Source organism: Leptopilina heterotoma, unplaced genomic scaffold (assembly GCF_015476425.1).
Source record: "Leptopilina heterotoma isolate Lh14 unplaced genomic scaffold, ASM1547642v1 Lhet_237, whole genome shotgun sequence".
Taxonomy (NCBI): domain Eukaryota; kingdom Metazoa; phylum Arthropoda; class Insecta; order Hymenoptera; family Figitidae; genus Leptopilina; species Leptopilina heterotoma.
The window spans coordinates 1,693,405-1,707,231 of record NW_025110953.1 but is presented as its reverse complement, the minus strand read 5'-3'; the positions used below and the strand labels follow the sequence as shown (position 1 = coordinate 1,707,231).

Here is a 13,827-nt window from a genome sequence, read left to right as displayed (position 1 = left end):
TTAGATCCATTAGTAATAAATTGTAACTTAAATATCAAATTTCCTTGATATTAAAGAGTAAATTAAAATAATTAAAGAGTAAACGATAAACGTCAAATAAAGGTTGGTAGAACTGCGAACAGAAGAAACGTCATTGTGTCAGCTGTGAATCAAGAGTGTGTTTATAATTAAAGTGAAGAACACAAAAAACAAAAGTTTACTAAAAGAATAATAATCCACTTAATTTTAATAACAAAAGATGTTACTGCCTACTGAAATAGTTCATTTCGCGATGCCTTTCATCCCATAAATCTTGGAAATTGGAAATAAAATACGTAAGTAATTCTCAAACATAGGTTATTTTTCCTTGAGTTCCTTGACAATGCACTTTAATTTAATTGACATATAATTTTCAAAATAAACTAAAAAGAATCTACTTCTATTTAACAATTACATTTTTATTATATTCTAAACCTTTGAAATTTCATTTCCAGACCCTTATTTTGCAAAAATGAATTCCAAATAATGAAAATAAACTCACTTTTAGGTTAGATTCTTGTCAACTTGTCAATTCTTTGTTTTCTTGGTTTTCTTAATCACAATTAAAATTTCTTTCTCGACATTAAAAAATGTAAATTCACTTGAAACTATTTGAACAATACAGATTTATAATTTCCTTCCAAATCTTAATTCTTTTTGTCTAGGGAATAATTTTTCCAATTTGATTAATTGACAACCAATGTGACGTAATTACATTTTATTTCTTATGGAAATATTTCTTTGTCAATTTTTTTATATGAAGGTTAATTTACACATTTCACATATTCTCTGAAATGACAAATTTAGAATTTAATATAAATTTATGTACAGAATAATAAATCTTTCTTAACAAATGGAATGTTTATCATCTTTATAAAAGTGTGTATCGCAATCTAATCAAATAATTTTTATAGGGAACTCTGATAAAACTTGGAATAAGATAGTTTCTTTTACTCCAATCAATTTGAGAACAATAATTAACCATTTTTTTCTAAATTTAAAAATACTTTTGCATAAAAGTATTTTTTTGATATTCTATATCAATCTTTGTGTGTAAATATATTTGTTAAAGATTTAAAACAGTCTGTTTGATTAATTGTAATATTTATATAATCTTAAGCTTCACTTCCTGCATTTTATCACAAATGTTGTGTGTTTACAATTGATTTTATTCGCCTTACTGAGGTCACTACTTATGAATGAAAGAAGAAACAAACTTACATGTAATTAGATAAATTAGTTTTTATTTTTTGATTGGCAAAATATATGAATTTTTAATATCTAAAACTAGGATCGAAATTTTATTTTTTGTTTATTATCTCCAAAAGTACTGGAAATGAATCAAATATTTAATTTTGATTTCGTTATGTGTTTTTTTTCAGTAAACCGTTATAATTATGGAGACTGAAAGGCAAATGAGAGGAGTTGCTGAGACCCTTCAAGCTTCAATTGAATCTCAGAGGGGAATTGGTTCTCAAAGTATTCACAGTATCAATAGTATCAATAGAGCAACGGATATAATTCTCAGCGAACATCTTATCGCTGGTGCTAGGCACAATGGAAAAATGTCCAATGTCAGGCGATTTTTTTGTCTGTTCGTTACGTTCGATCTACTTTTCACATGTCTTCTTTGGCTTATATGTGCGACAGTAAGTAATCCTTAAAAAGATAAAGAGAAAAAATCTCAAAATTATTTACAAGTTCAAGCTTTGGATATTATGACTTTTTCGCCTTTTTTCAATTTTTTTTCAAAAATTACACTTTTTCGACTTATTTTCGAAAATTGCGACTCTTTCGATTTTGCTTCTAAATATTCCAAAAAAATACCAAACTTTTAGTATCAAATGCAACTTATTTCGATTTTTATAGTATGAAAAATAACTATAGACAAATATTTCAAAAATTATTTTTGAATAATTTTTTTAATAAAATTTTCGAAATATACAATTAAAATTTTTTTGAATAATTGTAATTTTGTAAAATTCAATTGAAAATAATTGGTTTTTAAAGCATTTTATTACAATTTTTGAAAATCAACTTTTGAAGAATTTTAATTGCAAATTTTGAAAATAATTTAATTCTCAAAAATTTTGATGAGAAATCTTCAAGAGTAAATTGAAAAATAAAAATGAATGAACATTAGCTTTTAAAAATTATACTAAAATATTTTTGAAAAAGTAATTCTTAGAATTATTTCAATCGAATTTTTTGAAATTCAATTATTTTCAATATTTTTAATTACATATTTCCGAAAATTCAAATATATACAAAACATAATATAATTCAAATTTTTTAGAATTATTTTTAACTTTTTGAAGAAAACAATCATATTCAAAATTTTTAATTAAAATTGCTCAAAAAATTAATGAGCTTTTTTTTTAAATATCCGAAAATTCTTTTAAGAAATTCAATTATTTTCGAAAAATTACATTACAATATTTTTAAAATACTTAGAATTGTTTTATCACCAGTTTTTTAAAATTCAATTATCTTCGCATAAAATAAATTAAAATTTATAATAATTTAGGTACTTTTTTAGACTTATTAAAATTTCGGAGAAATCATGTTCATATTTATAATTGAAATTCTTTAAAAATTTGTTTTTTTTTAAAAATATTTTCATTAAATTAATTTTAGGAATTTCTTTATAACAATTTTTTGAAAATATTATACTTAACTTAAAAAAAAACATGGACTTATAATTATTTTAAAAAATTGATTTTTTGTATAATTATATAATTGAATTCTCGAAGAACTTTAAAAAAAATAATTAAAAATAATTGAATTAGAGATGAAGTTTAGTTTATAATTGTAGAAAATAATTCAATTTCGGAAGAGTTGTAGTTGCAATTTTTAGAAATTATTAAATTTCAGAAGGTTTTAAATTGGAATTTTAAAAATTTTATCTTCCATGGAAAAGTAAATAACAAGTATTTAAATATTTAATTAACAAGATTATCAAATTTTGAATAATTGAATTTATTTTTTTTTTTAATCGACTAAAGCATCTTTTTTGCGCCTTAAAGGTAATCCAGGGTCTGTAAGTTCTTTATTATTAGATTATGTTTTAATTTCAAATACTCTTTTTCTCAGATCGCTGGAGAGAGTGCAGAATCCGCATTTGTTGATCAAGTGGTCCATTACAACATTTCGACATCACTATTCGACATAGTTGTACGTATTTTTTTATTTCTTCTTGTATATTTATAAAATTATTTCACGTTACATGTAAATTATCATTATACAAATTAATAATCACCGGTTATTATTTTTCAGATGGCTGCAATTTGCAGGTTTACGGTGTTATTATTATTTTATGCGTTATTGTATATAAATCATTGGTTTATCGTGGCAGTAAGTACAATTATTTTTCTCCATTAATAATTAAAAGTCACTTTTGTGAAATTCGCAATGTTTATTATCAACAATTTAGAAGAAAAAATATTTTTCTATTTAAATTTTTATGAATCTAATTTGTATAAAAATACTATCGAATTTCTTTTATAAAACATGTTTTTCATAGTTTTTTCATCAATAATCTGAACAAAAATTTTTTTAACAATAATTCTGGGAAAATTCGAAAATATGCAATATTTTATTATTTTTGTCAAGAAAAATATGTTTTTTCTTTTAATCGTTGATCGTAAATGTTGTCAATTTTAGCGACGTTGAAGGTATTGATAAAAGAACCGGTTATAATTTGTCTTCAAGTTAAAAATCATTGTTCTATAAGTCAAAAATCAAAAAGTACGAAATCATAATTTTTAAAGAAACAAAAACGAGAAGAAACACGAAATGCTTGCAAGAAATTAAAATTCCAAATTCTTTTGTTCAAATTCTCGAATTTTGTGTCTTAAAGAATTAAAACCGATTTTTGAATTTAATTCTTAAATTCTAACTTTATGGAAATTCTCGTTCTTTCAGCTTTCTACGGCCTTATCGTGTGCCTTTCTCTTGGCCAAAGTTTTTCTGTTCGACGTAAGTTTCATATTTTTGTTTTCTAAATTTCTTTTTTTTTCTTTTCTCTTTAAATGAAGGGAAAAATCAATAAATTTTGAATTATTTTTCAGTGGTCACGATACAGTCAACCAGTTTTTCAAGTTTTACTTATAATAATGTCCTTTGTGCTTGCTTGGGGTGAAGCGTGGTTCTTAGATATTAGAGTAATTCCCCAAGAGACAGAAGCGAGTAATTGGATTCTAGGTAAATTTCTATTTTTTCATTTATTGTAATGATTTTCTTTTCCACCCCCTCAGTATAAAAAGCATATTTAAAATTCGTTCAAAAAATGTTTTTATTTTCAAGGAACGGTAGACTCTGAAAGGGCACCACTTCTACAACCTGGAGCTCATATTACAAATCTTTATAGTGAAAATGTGGGTGCTTTTTACACTCCAGTAGATTCTCCGAATCATTCGGGCGATGAGGATGAGGATGATGGACGAAGAAATGAGACAAATTCGTCTTTTAGTCCCTCACCAATGGTACTCACCGACCGGAAGGTTTGTTCATTTATAATATTTTTTATTATAATTTTATTATTTTATTCTCATTATAATTTGTATGTACTATTACTTTATTTTTATTATAAGTTTTATTATAATTTAATTTTTTTATTTTCTTTTTATTATAATTTTATTTATTAGAATATTTTTCGATAAGATAAACTTCTTAGTGCAGCAAAAAGGATACCGTAGATTAAAAAAGCATAAAATTTGAAAAAAAGTAAAAAACAAAAGAACAATATAAAGAAACTTTAAAGCTATCAGAATTTATTTTCAGGCGAATTTATTATTCGCTAATTAATGACTAGCGTAGTTTTTATTATTACTATAATATACAATGAAAATTTGCAATTATTACTAATTTGAAAACAATTATAAAATATAAATATAAAAAATATATATATAAAGTAGGTAAAAAAAAATTTTTTAAAAATAAAAAATGATAATTACAAATTATTGTCAAATTTAATAATAATTATTACTATCATTCCAGTAATAATTCTGATAATAATAATGATTTACTAATTATACTCAATTCAAAATTCTTATCATCTTAATCAAACGATAACGCTCATATAATTTTACGAGATAATCGAAATGTTCTAAATTTTGAAAGTCCATTGTTTGAAATTTGCTAGTAAAATTGGCAAAATTTAAAGTTTTCTTTTATATTGCAAAAATATAAAATTATTTCTTAAACTTTTGATAAAGGAATGAAATCATTTTTTTCAAATTGAGCTAATTAAATTATAATTTTGTCTCTATTTTATATTAAATTATCCTAGAAAGGAAAAAACCAGTTTGCAAATAAAAGCCACATATTGACTAAATAATATAAAGACACATGTTGACTAAATGAGAAATTTCTTAAAGAATTGATAGTATTGTTCGTGAGCAGTTCAATGGTGGTCACGGTGTCATTGTTATTGTTTTTCATCTACAAATTATGAATTTTATCAACGATTATTGTTTTCAATGGTTAAAAAGTTCTAGTGAAATTATGAAGGAGAAGACAGAAGTTGAATTCAATAATTCCATTGTAGGTTTATGAGTCAACTAAGTTTTTATTCATTACCATAATTATAATTTATTAACTCAATCAATTGATTGATTTGTATAATTTATTATAATTCAACAAATTTATTTTTGGGTCAGACCATTATATTTCAAATAAAGTCGTTGCGGACTAATTTTTAAAAAAATTGATACTTTTAGAAATGAATCTGTATGATCTCTGAAGAACGAAATGAAAAGAATTATATTTAAATATTTATTATTTTTCTTAAAATATGAGTGTAAAGTGGAGAAGGTGCGAAAAAATGGCACTTTTTTAGCAATTAGAAAATATTTAAAAAATTATTGAAAAATTCTTAAAAGTGCAAAAAGATTTATTGATTCATGTTTAAAATTAGTTTTAATTATTCTTTAATAAAAAAACTAGTAAAAATATAAAAATAATAGATAAAATATGTTTTTAAAGTCGATCCGTCAAATAACCTAATTTTGACGTTTTTATCAATTAATTAAGAGAAGGTGGAACTATTGAATTAAATAAAAACTCACCGAATATAAAGTATTTTTGATGAACTTTCAGGATTTCTTATCACTTTTTTAATTTTTCCTATAAATATACAAGAAATATTGAGTTGAAAGTACGCGATTTCTGAATTGTTGCGTACTTTACAACTTAATAACTCCGTTAAAGAAAAATAAAAAAATTTGGCACTTTCATAACTTCTAAATCACAACGAAATCTATACACTCAAAAATTTTCTTTTTGGTCCCGGGTCTAATTTAAAAAATAAAATAAATAAAATTAATTGATAAAAACGTCAAAACTAGGTTATTTGACGGATCGACTTTAAAAACATATTTTATCTATTATTTTTATATTTTTACTAGTTTTTTTTATTAAAGAATAATTAATCAACTAATTTTAAACATGAATCAATAAATCTTTTTGCACTTTTAAGAATTTTTCAATAATTTTTAAAATATTTTCTAATTGCTAAAAAAGTGCCATTTTTTCGCACCTTCTCCACTTTACACTCATATTTTAAGAAAAATAATAAATATTTTAATATAATTCTTTTCATTTCGTTCTTCAGAGATCATACAGATTCATTTCTAAAAGTATCAATTTTTTTAAAAATTAGGCCGCAACGACTTTATTTGAAATATAATGGTCTGATCCTTTTTATTATATTTTTTTATTTTATCACACTATATTTTTTCCATTAATTATTAATTATTATTAGTTTTATTATTATTATTTTTATTATAATTTTCATTATAATTTTTATTATTATTAATTTTGCTTCCTCATAGAGGAAGGATTGTATTAGCAAAATTTTTGATTGTGATTTTTTGACATATTTACAAACTTTTTTTCATTATACCTAATCTTTTAGTATACTTTATGCACGAATGGGCATTGCCCGTATAAATGTTATAAATAAATATAAAAAAATTTTTATGTAATTTTATCTCAGAAGTCCAAAAAACGGATTTTAAAAATTTGTCCCGATGTGTGTGTGTGTGTGTGTGTACTAACATTACATTTGCCTCAATATCTCAGAACGAGAAAGAGCTAAAGGCCTCAATTTTTTTTAAATTGTAGGTCTCCCCGGGGGACATAAAATGAGAGTATTTTCAGCCCGATTCATAAAGTTTAACTATATTTTTTTTGCATTTTTCATTTTGTAAAAAAACGTTTTTTGGCCTTAACTTAAAAAAAATGTTAGGACACCTATAAATGTTTGTCTTTAGTTTTGTAGAGTTTTTTCAGACGCATCTTTTGAGCCTTTATTGAACATTTTTCGTCTATATTAGCCGGAGATATTAAAGTTTTAAAAATCTAAATTTTTCGAAAATAGCACTTTTTTGAAAATTTTATTGAAAAATATAAAAGTAACTTCAAAAGTATCATTACCAACTTGTAGAGCATTAAAAAAGGCTTCGATTGACCTATTTTTGAACCTGATTCGGTCAGAAATTATCAAATTATTGGTATTTGAAAAATTAAAAATTGTGGAAAATAACATTTTTTCAACATTCTTGTTTATTAACTTATGTGTAATTATTAAACTATTATAACCATCTTATAGAATATATGTGACGCTCCACGAGAAAAGGGACCTTATGACAAGAGTAAATAAGGTCCCTTTTTTCGTGGAGCGTCACATATAAAAACATATTTTTTGGACCAAGATTTAATGATTTTTAACCATTTTATAAAAAGTAATTCTTATATTTCAATTATTATTATTTCTATGAGGAAGCAAAGTGTTCATGAAATGAACACCAAAATTATAAAAATGTACAACTTGGCAGCGGTTTTTATCATTACTTTTATTTAATAATTTATTATTTTATTTTGTTGATAGGAAGACAATTTCAGTCAAGATTTATCACCTAATAAGTCAGTTTATAATTATTTTTATTTTTAACATTAATTATTGTCATTGTTACACATAATAAATTAGTATTATTTATTTTACTAATTAATAACACTAACTAAATAAATATTAATTAGGTAATTACTAATTACTATTAATTAATACTACTAATAAATACTTATTATTATTAATTATCTGTTGTTAAATTTTTAAATTTTCGATTTTTTACAAAAAATTGTTTATTGTTATAAAATATAATATAAAGGAAAAATATTTTTTTTCCAGAAAGATGAGTACAAAAACAAAGCGAGATTATTGTTAAATCGTTCCGCTGAATTGTTGACATCGAAAGAGTGGATTGTGGACAAAACTACTCCTCTTGGCGACTTTGTTTCTTATCTGCAGTTTCCAAAAACTGGCAAAAAGATTTTGAGAATATCGGTAAACATTTTAATTATTATATTCTGATTTTGTAATTAATATTTATTTAAATATTTGAAATTCTGATTTTATACTTTTTCAAAATTTTGTTTTTGTTGAATGTTTAACGACTGTTTAATATTTTAAAGGGAATTGTAAATACTCCTGCGAAAGAGGTCGCAGATCATTTATTTGATAATGTAGAATCGTCCATCAAGTGGAATAAACAATTAACGGAGTGTAAAAAAATTAATGTAAGTAAATTTTAATTTAAATTTAAATTTAATTGAAATTTAATTTTAATTTTGATTTTAATTAATTTTAAATTTAAATGTTTACAAAATTTGTTTTTATTAATAAATTAGGGTAATTTTTATGATCCTTAAGTTCAAAACGTTCAAATTATGAAATTTATTTATCTTTTACTTCAAATTCAAATTTTATTATGCAAAAGCGTCACTGAAAAAGAAATTAATTCCAAAGTTTCTAAATGCAAAATTTAAGTATTCAATTTTTATTACAATAAGTAATTTACCAATAAAGGTATTTACCTTTTAAAAATATAAAAAATCGTTTATTTGAACGTTTAAAACTTGTGGATCAATAATTTTTGAATTTCTTTCAAATAGTAAATTAAAAAGAAAGAAAATAATGATTCGATTTTTTATTTTCTGATTTCTAGGCAATAGATGAAAATACAGATATTATTTATCAAGCCACACCATCTTTTGGAAATGGCATTGTTACTGCAAGAGATTTTGTAACTTTACGACATCGGGGCAATATTGGACCATATTTTATTAGCTGTGGTATGTCCGTTCCCTTTAACGAATATCCGAATCGAAAGAATTTCATACGGTGAGTAAAACAAATTTTTTTTACAATCAAGAAACGGAAAAAAGTGATTGAAAACAATTTTTTATCTAAACTTTTACTAACTTTACTTTTTTAATTACTTTTCTATATCGATTAGAATTCAATATTATAAAGTCTCAATTATTATGAGAAACGAGAATTCAATATATTTAGTTTGAATAATTAGAAAGGAGAATTCAATACATTTAGCTTGAATGATTAGAAACAAGAATTCAATATATTTAGTTTAAATGACTAGAGGCAAGAATTGAAAATTGATAGGGAATTTTAGTTGATTATAATACGAAATTCGAAAATACCAAGCATTTCAGTGCTCATTTTCACTGTCCACTCCATACATTTTGGTATGGCATTGAAAGCATTCCAGAGTTTCACTGATTCATACTTGACAGTAATTATTCAATTTACAAACTACCTTTGTGCCTTTGTGTCTTTGTGAGATAGACTGCAATTATAAAGCAATTCTCGACGAAACTGTTTCATTTCAGTTTACTAATGCAACAATCTTCTCATTAATAGAGCAATGAAGAATTTTCTTCTTATTTTCAACATACAGATTTAAAATTTCTTTTGTTTCTTGGCAAATTTTCAATCTTTTCGAATTCGAAATTAAAAAATGATCCATAAGTATTTTTCATTAAAAATATTTTCAAAAATTACAAATTGGAATCAAAGTTAAAAATTTTAATTTTACATTTAGAAACTTTATAATTAAGTTTTTTAATAGTGAGGTAAATTATTGTAATGAGTGGCTCGGAAATTTAGACTTTTCTTTATCATTCTTCGACTACTTTTCAAAAATGACACTTTTTCGACTTATTTTCAAAAATTACGACTCTTTCGATTTTTCTTTCAAATATTGCAATACCAAATTTTTAGTATATAATGCAACTTACTCCGATTTTTATACTCTGGAAAATAACTATTAATTTTTTAGTGCTTAATTAAAATAATCTTTCAAAAAATATTTTTGAATAATTTTTTAAAATTAAATTTTCGAAATTTCCAATTAAAAAGATTTTGAATAATTGAAATTTTCTAAAATTTAATTGATAATAGCTGATTTTTTCAAGTATTTTATTAGATACAATTTTTAAAAATCAACTTTTGAAGAATTTTAAATAAAATTTTGATAATAATTGAATTCTCAAAAATTTTAATAAAAAATTTTCAAGTATAAATTTAAAAATAAAAATTAATGAAAATTAAATATTTTCAATAACATATTTCCAAAAATCCAAATGCATACAAAGAATAATATAATATTAAATTTGGTAGAATTAATTTTGATTTTTTGAAGAAAACAATCGTGTTCAAAATTTTTAATTAAAATTCTTCAAAAAATTGATTATTCTTTATAAATTATACAAAAATTCTTTTAAGAAATTCAATTATTTTCGAAAAACTGTTAAAAGTTTACTTTTTTAGACTTATTAATATTTCGGAGAAATTATGTTCATATTCATAATTAAAATTCTTTAAAAATTTGATTTTTTTTTATTCAAAAATTCAATTATTTAAAAAAATGTTTACCAAATTTCAATTGTATACAATTGAAAACTATTATCTTTCAAAAATTATTTACAAATATTTTTAAAAAATTAATTTTAAGATTTTATTTATTACAATTTTTGAAAATCATATTGTTGAAAAATTTTAATTGACAATTTTGAAAATCATATTTTTGGAAAATTTTAATTGCCAATTTTGAAAAGAATTGAATTCTCAAAGATTTTAATGAAAAATATCTTCAAGTGTAAATTTAAAAATAACAATATAACAATATTTTGAAAAAACTAATTCTTAGAATTGTTTTATCATAAGTTTTTAAGATTCAATTATCTTTATATCTTTAAAAAACATTGACACTTTTTACAATTATTATATAAAATTGAATTTTTGTATTTAAATAACTGAATTCTCAAAGAAAATTCTGAAAATTATTAATTAAATTGAATTTCTTTGAAGAATTTTGTTGTTTATGATGATAATTTGAATTCTTTCAGAAGGTTTTAAATTGAAATTTTTTGAAATTTTATTTCCCTTGGAAAAACAAATATGAAAAATTAAATTTTTATTTAACAAAATTATTGAAGTTTTGAATAATTGAATTTATAAATTAGTGGAAGGTAATGAAAATCGGCTGTAATGAAAATTTAATTTGAAGAAGAAATAAATGAATTTCGTTCAAAACTTCAGGATCATATTAAAAATAATATCTTTGACAAAAATTATTCTAAAACTACTTCATTATTTCTTTTTTGTCTAATAAATATTAAATTTTTCTTTTCATGGATTATTTTACAATTTTTTTCGAAATTGTAAAACAAAAAGTGGTGACACGGAAATGGGCTGTTTTGTCACCGAGGAGAATGGAGAAAATTCCTGTCGTTTCACCTATATTTTGAGCACAGATTTAAAATTACCTTGGCTTCCACAAAAAATGATAGACAATGTCTCTGTGACGTCTCTCGCTGAATTTATGGATCTTTTACGAAATCATTTTCGTAATTTAAAATCATGACCAATCTCAAAAGGCCCAGGGAGCCTTCATTGCGAAAATGATACGAAAAACTTGAGTGAAAGTGAATTTCGAATTCTTTCCAGAACTCAAGAATTAATTTTTGCGTGAAAAGAAACTAGCGAACACTAGTTTTTTCTACTCTACGAAATATCTACAAAAAAATTGACAATGTTTCGTAAAACTGCATTTTTATACTAATTAAAAAAAATGTGTTTTCGATTAATTTTTTAGAAAAACAAAAAAAACTTCGATTTAGAATTTTCTATTAAATTAGAAAAAATTTTTGTGTTTAAGATTTTCTGTGAATGTGGAAAATTTTTTCTATAGAAAAAAGAGTAATTGTGTGAAACTTTTACTATTAATTTAGAAAAGAAACAAATTTTCAGTGGATTTTTGTAGATTGTACTATCATACTCGTGTAAAAATAGTTTTCTTGACAACGAGGGTGAAAAAGGACAATTTTTCTATTTTGTCATTGTAAATAAGGTCTCTCGTAAGTTAATAATAATTGTTATTAATTTTAAATTCAACATTGCTTTGTAAGAAAAGTAGGATTTATTTGAATCCTCCCCGATTATGCACAAATGTCACTGCAGTGTTAATTTTATTTAGAAAAAAAAATCCTTCTATATAAGTTTAGCATTTTTTTTCTTTTTTTCATAAAAGCAAAGAACAGTGTTTCCTCTGTGAGGAGCGTTTTTCATTATAGACTATCATAGGAACCTGTATTTTTTAATACTAGTTTTTATTGTTTTATTAAAACGACATTAATAGAAAAATTCTTTTTTAAAACAAATTTTATGTTAATTTTTTATTGTTTTTTTAAAACAAATTTTATGTCAATTCTTAATTGTTTTTTTAAAAGTAAAATGTGCCAATTTATCTACTGCTTTAATTGCCAACTAATTATTTGTCTTATCGAATTAATATTTGATTATAAATAATATTATTCAATTATGTTTGTTAAATATTTGTTAAATTGAATAATTGGAAAATTTATAATTTAGAAAAATATTTGTCCCTTGATTATTGGCTTTCGGTTAAATGAATCAAAGAGAAATTCTCGTCGATTATTTGTGGCGCTTCAATTATAAAGTGATCATCATGGGAAAAAATAATATTAAAAGGAATTTTAAGTCAAAACCCAGGAAAAATTATTTTTAGACATTCCATACTGCGTCTGGATAGAGTGAAAGTTCATAAGATCTCGATTACTCAGCTTCAGTCTAAAATAAAATCGCGTTCATTATCATGTTCGACCACAAGTACATACTGTGTTTTGAAAGCAAAACAAAAAATAATACATTTTTTATTTGTAGGTAAAAGAATTTCGATTTAATACAGTGATTGTGACATGTTCTCTTTTTTTTGTAACATACAATGAAATATGAATAACGATTAGAAATTTTTGCAATATGAAAGACTGAATAAAATTTTTCCTTTCAATAATTCACTTAATTAGAAAATTATTTTTTTATTTTATTTGCTAGAAAAGAAATAAGTTTAATTTTTAGATTCTATTGTATATGATGGTGTTTTAGAATAATTAGGATAAAGACTAAATGTCTGTAGATGTTTTTTTTTTAATGAAAAATTAACTGGCGTTCGTAAATAATAATGAACGAAACTAGTCGTTTAAGAACTATATTGTAGATATTTTATATTATACAATGTAAATAATTAAATGGATTCGCTTTAAAAATTGTAATTTGTACAATTATCACAAATTTAATATATATCAAGTACAATTTGTATTTGTGAAAAAATAATAGTATTCAAACACCTTGCTTGAATTTAATTTCTTTCTTATTCAATAAACATACATATTTTCTATTTATTCAGTGTTGCATTCAATTTTCTTACCTGACGAAAAAATATTCTTTTCTAAAATACTATTTTTTTCCGCTATTTTGAGATGAAAAATATTTTTCCTTAAAAAATATGTTTAAAAATTTATTATTAAAATGTGTTTGGAAGTTTATTATTGAAATAAGTTTAAAAATTTATTATTAAAAGAGAAATTTATTACTAAGTAAAAAATTTACAATCGGAATAATTTTACAACTTTATTATTAAAGTAATATTT

At 22.8% G+C, this 13,827-nt stretch overlaps 1 protein-coding gene across 1 annotated transcript; it reads left to right on the top strand.

Annotated features, from left to right (window-relative positions):
- The first annotated feature begins 124 nt into the window (after nucleotides 1-124).
- LOC122502770 (steroidogenic acute regulatory protein-like) lies at nucleotides 125-12,271 on the top strand. Its single transcript, XM_043612972.1, has 11 exons — nucleotides 125-314; nucleotides 1,401-1,667; nucleotides 3,112-3,192; nucleotides 3,295-3,372; nucleotides 3,943-3,996; nucleotides 4,089-4,221; nucleotides 4,324-4,520; nucleotides 8,207-8,362; nucleotides 8,491-8,595; nucleotides 9,024-9,199; nucleotides 11,552-12,271. Exons 2-11 carry the CDS (start codon nucleotides 1,416-1,418, stop codon nucleotides 11,739-11,741), a joined length of 1,422 nt encoding a protein of 473 aa, XP_043468907.1. The 5' UTR covers nucleotides 125-314; nucleotides 1,401-1,415; the 3' UTR covers nucleotides 11,742-12,271.
- The last annotated feature ends 1,556 nt before the right edge of the window (nucleotides 12,272-13,827 follow it).

Coding starts and splice junctions, on each gene's coding strand:
- LOC122502770 (XM_043612972.1), top strand. CDS start 1,416: ATGGAGACTGAAAGGCAAATGAGAGGAGTTGCTGAGACCCTTCAAGCT. Junction 4,521..8,206: donor TGGTACTCACCGACCGGAAG/GTTTGTTCATTT, acceptor TTTTTTTTCCAG/AAAGATGAGTACAAAAACAA. Junction 8,363..8,490: donor AAAAGATTTTGAGAATATCG/GTAAACATTTTA, acceptor AATATTTTAAAG/GGAATTGTAAATACTCCTGC.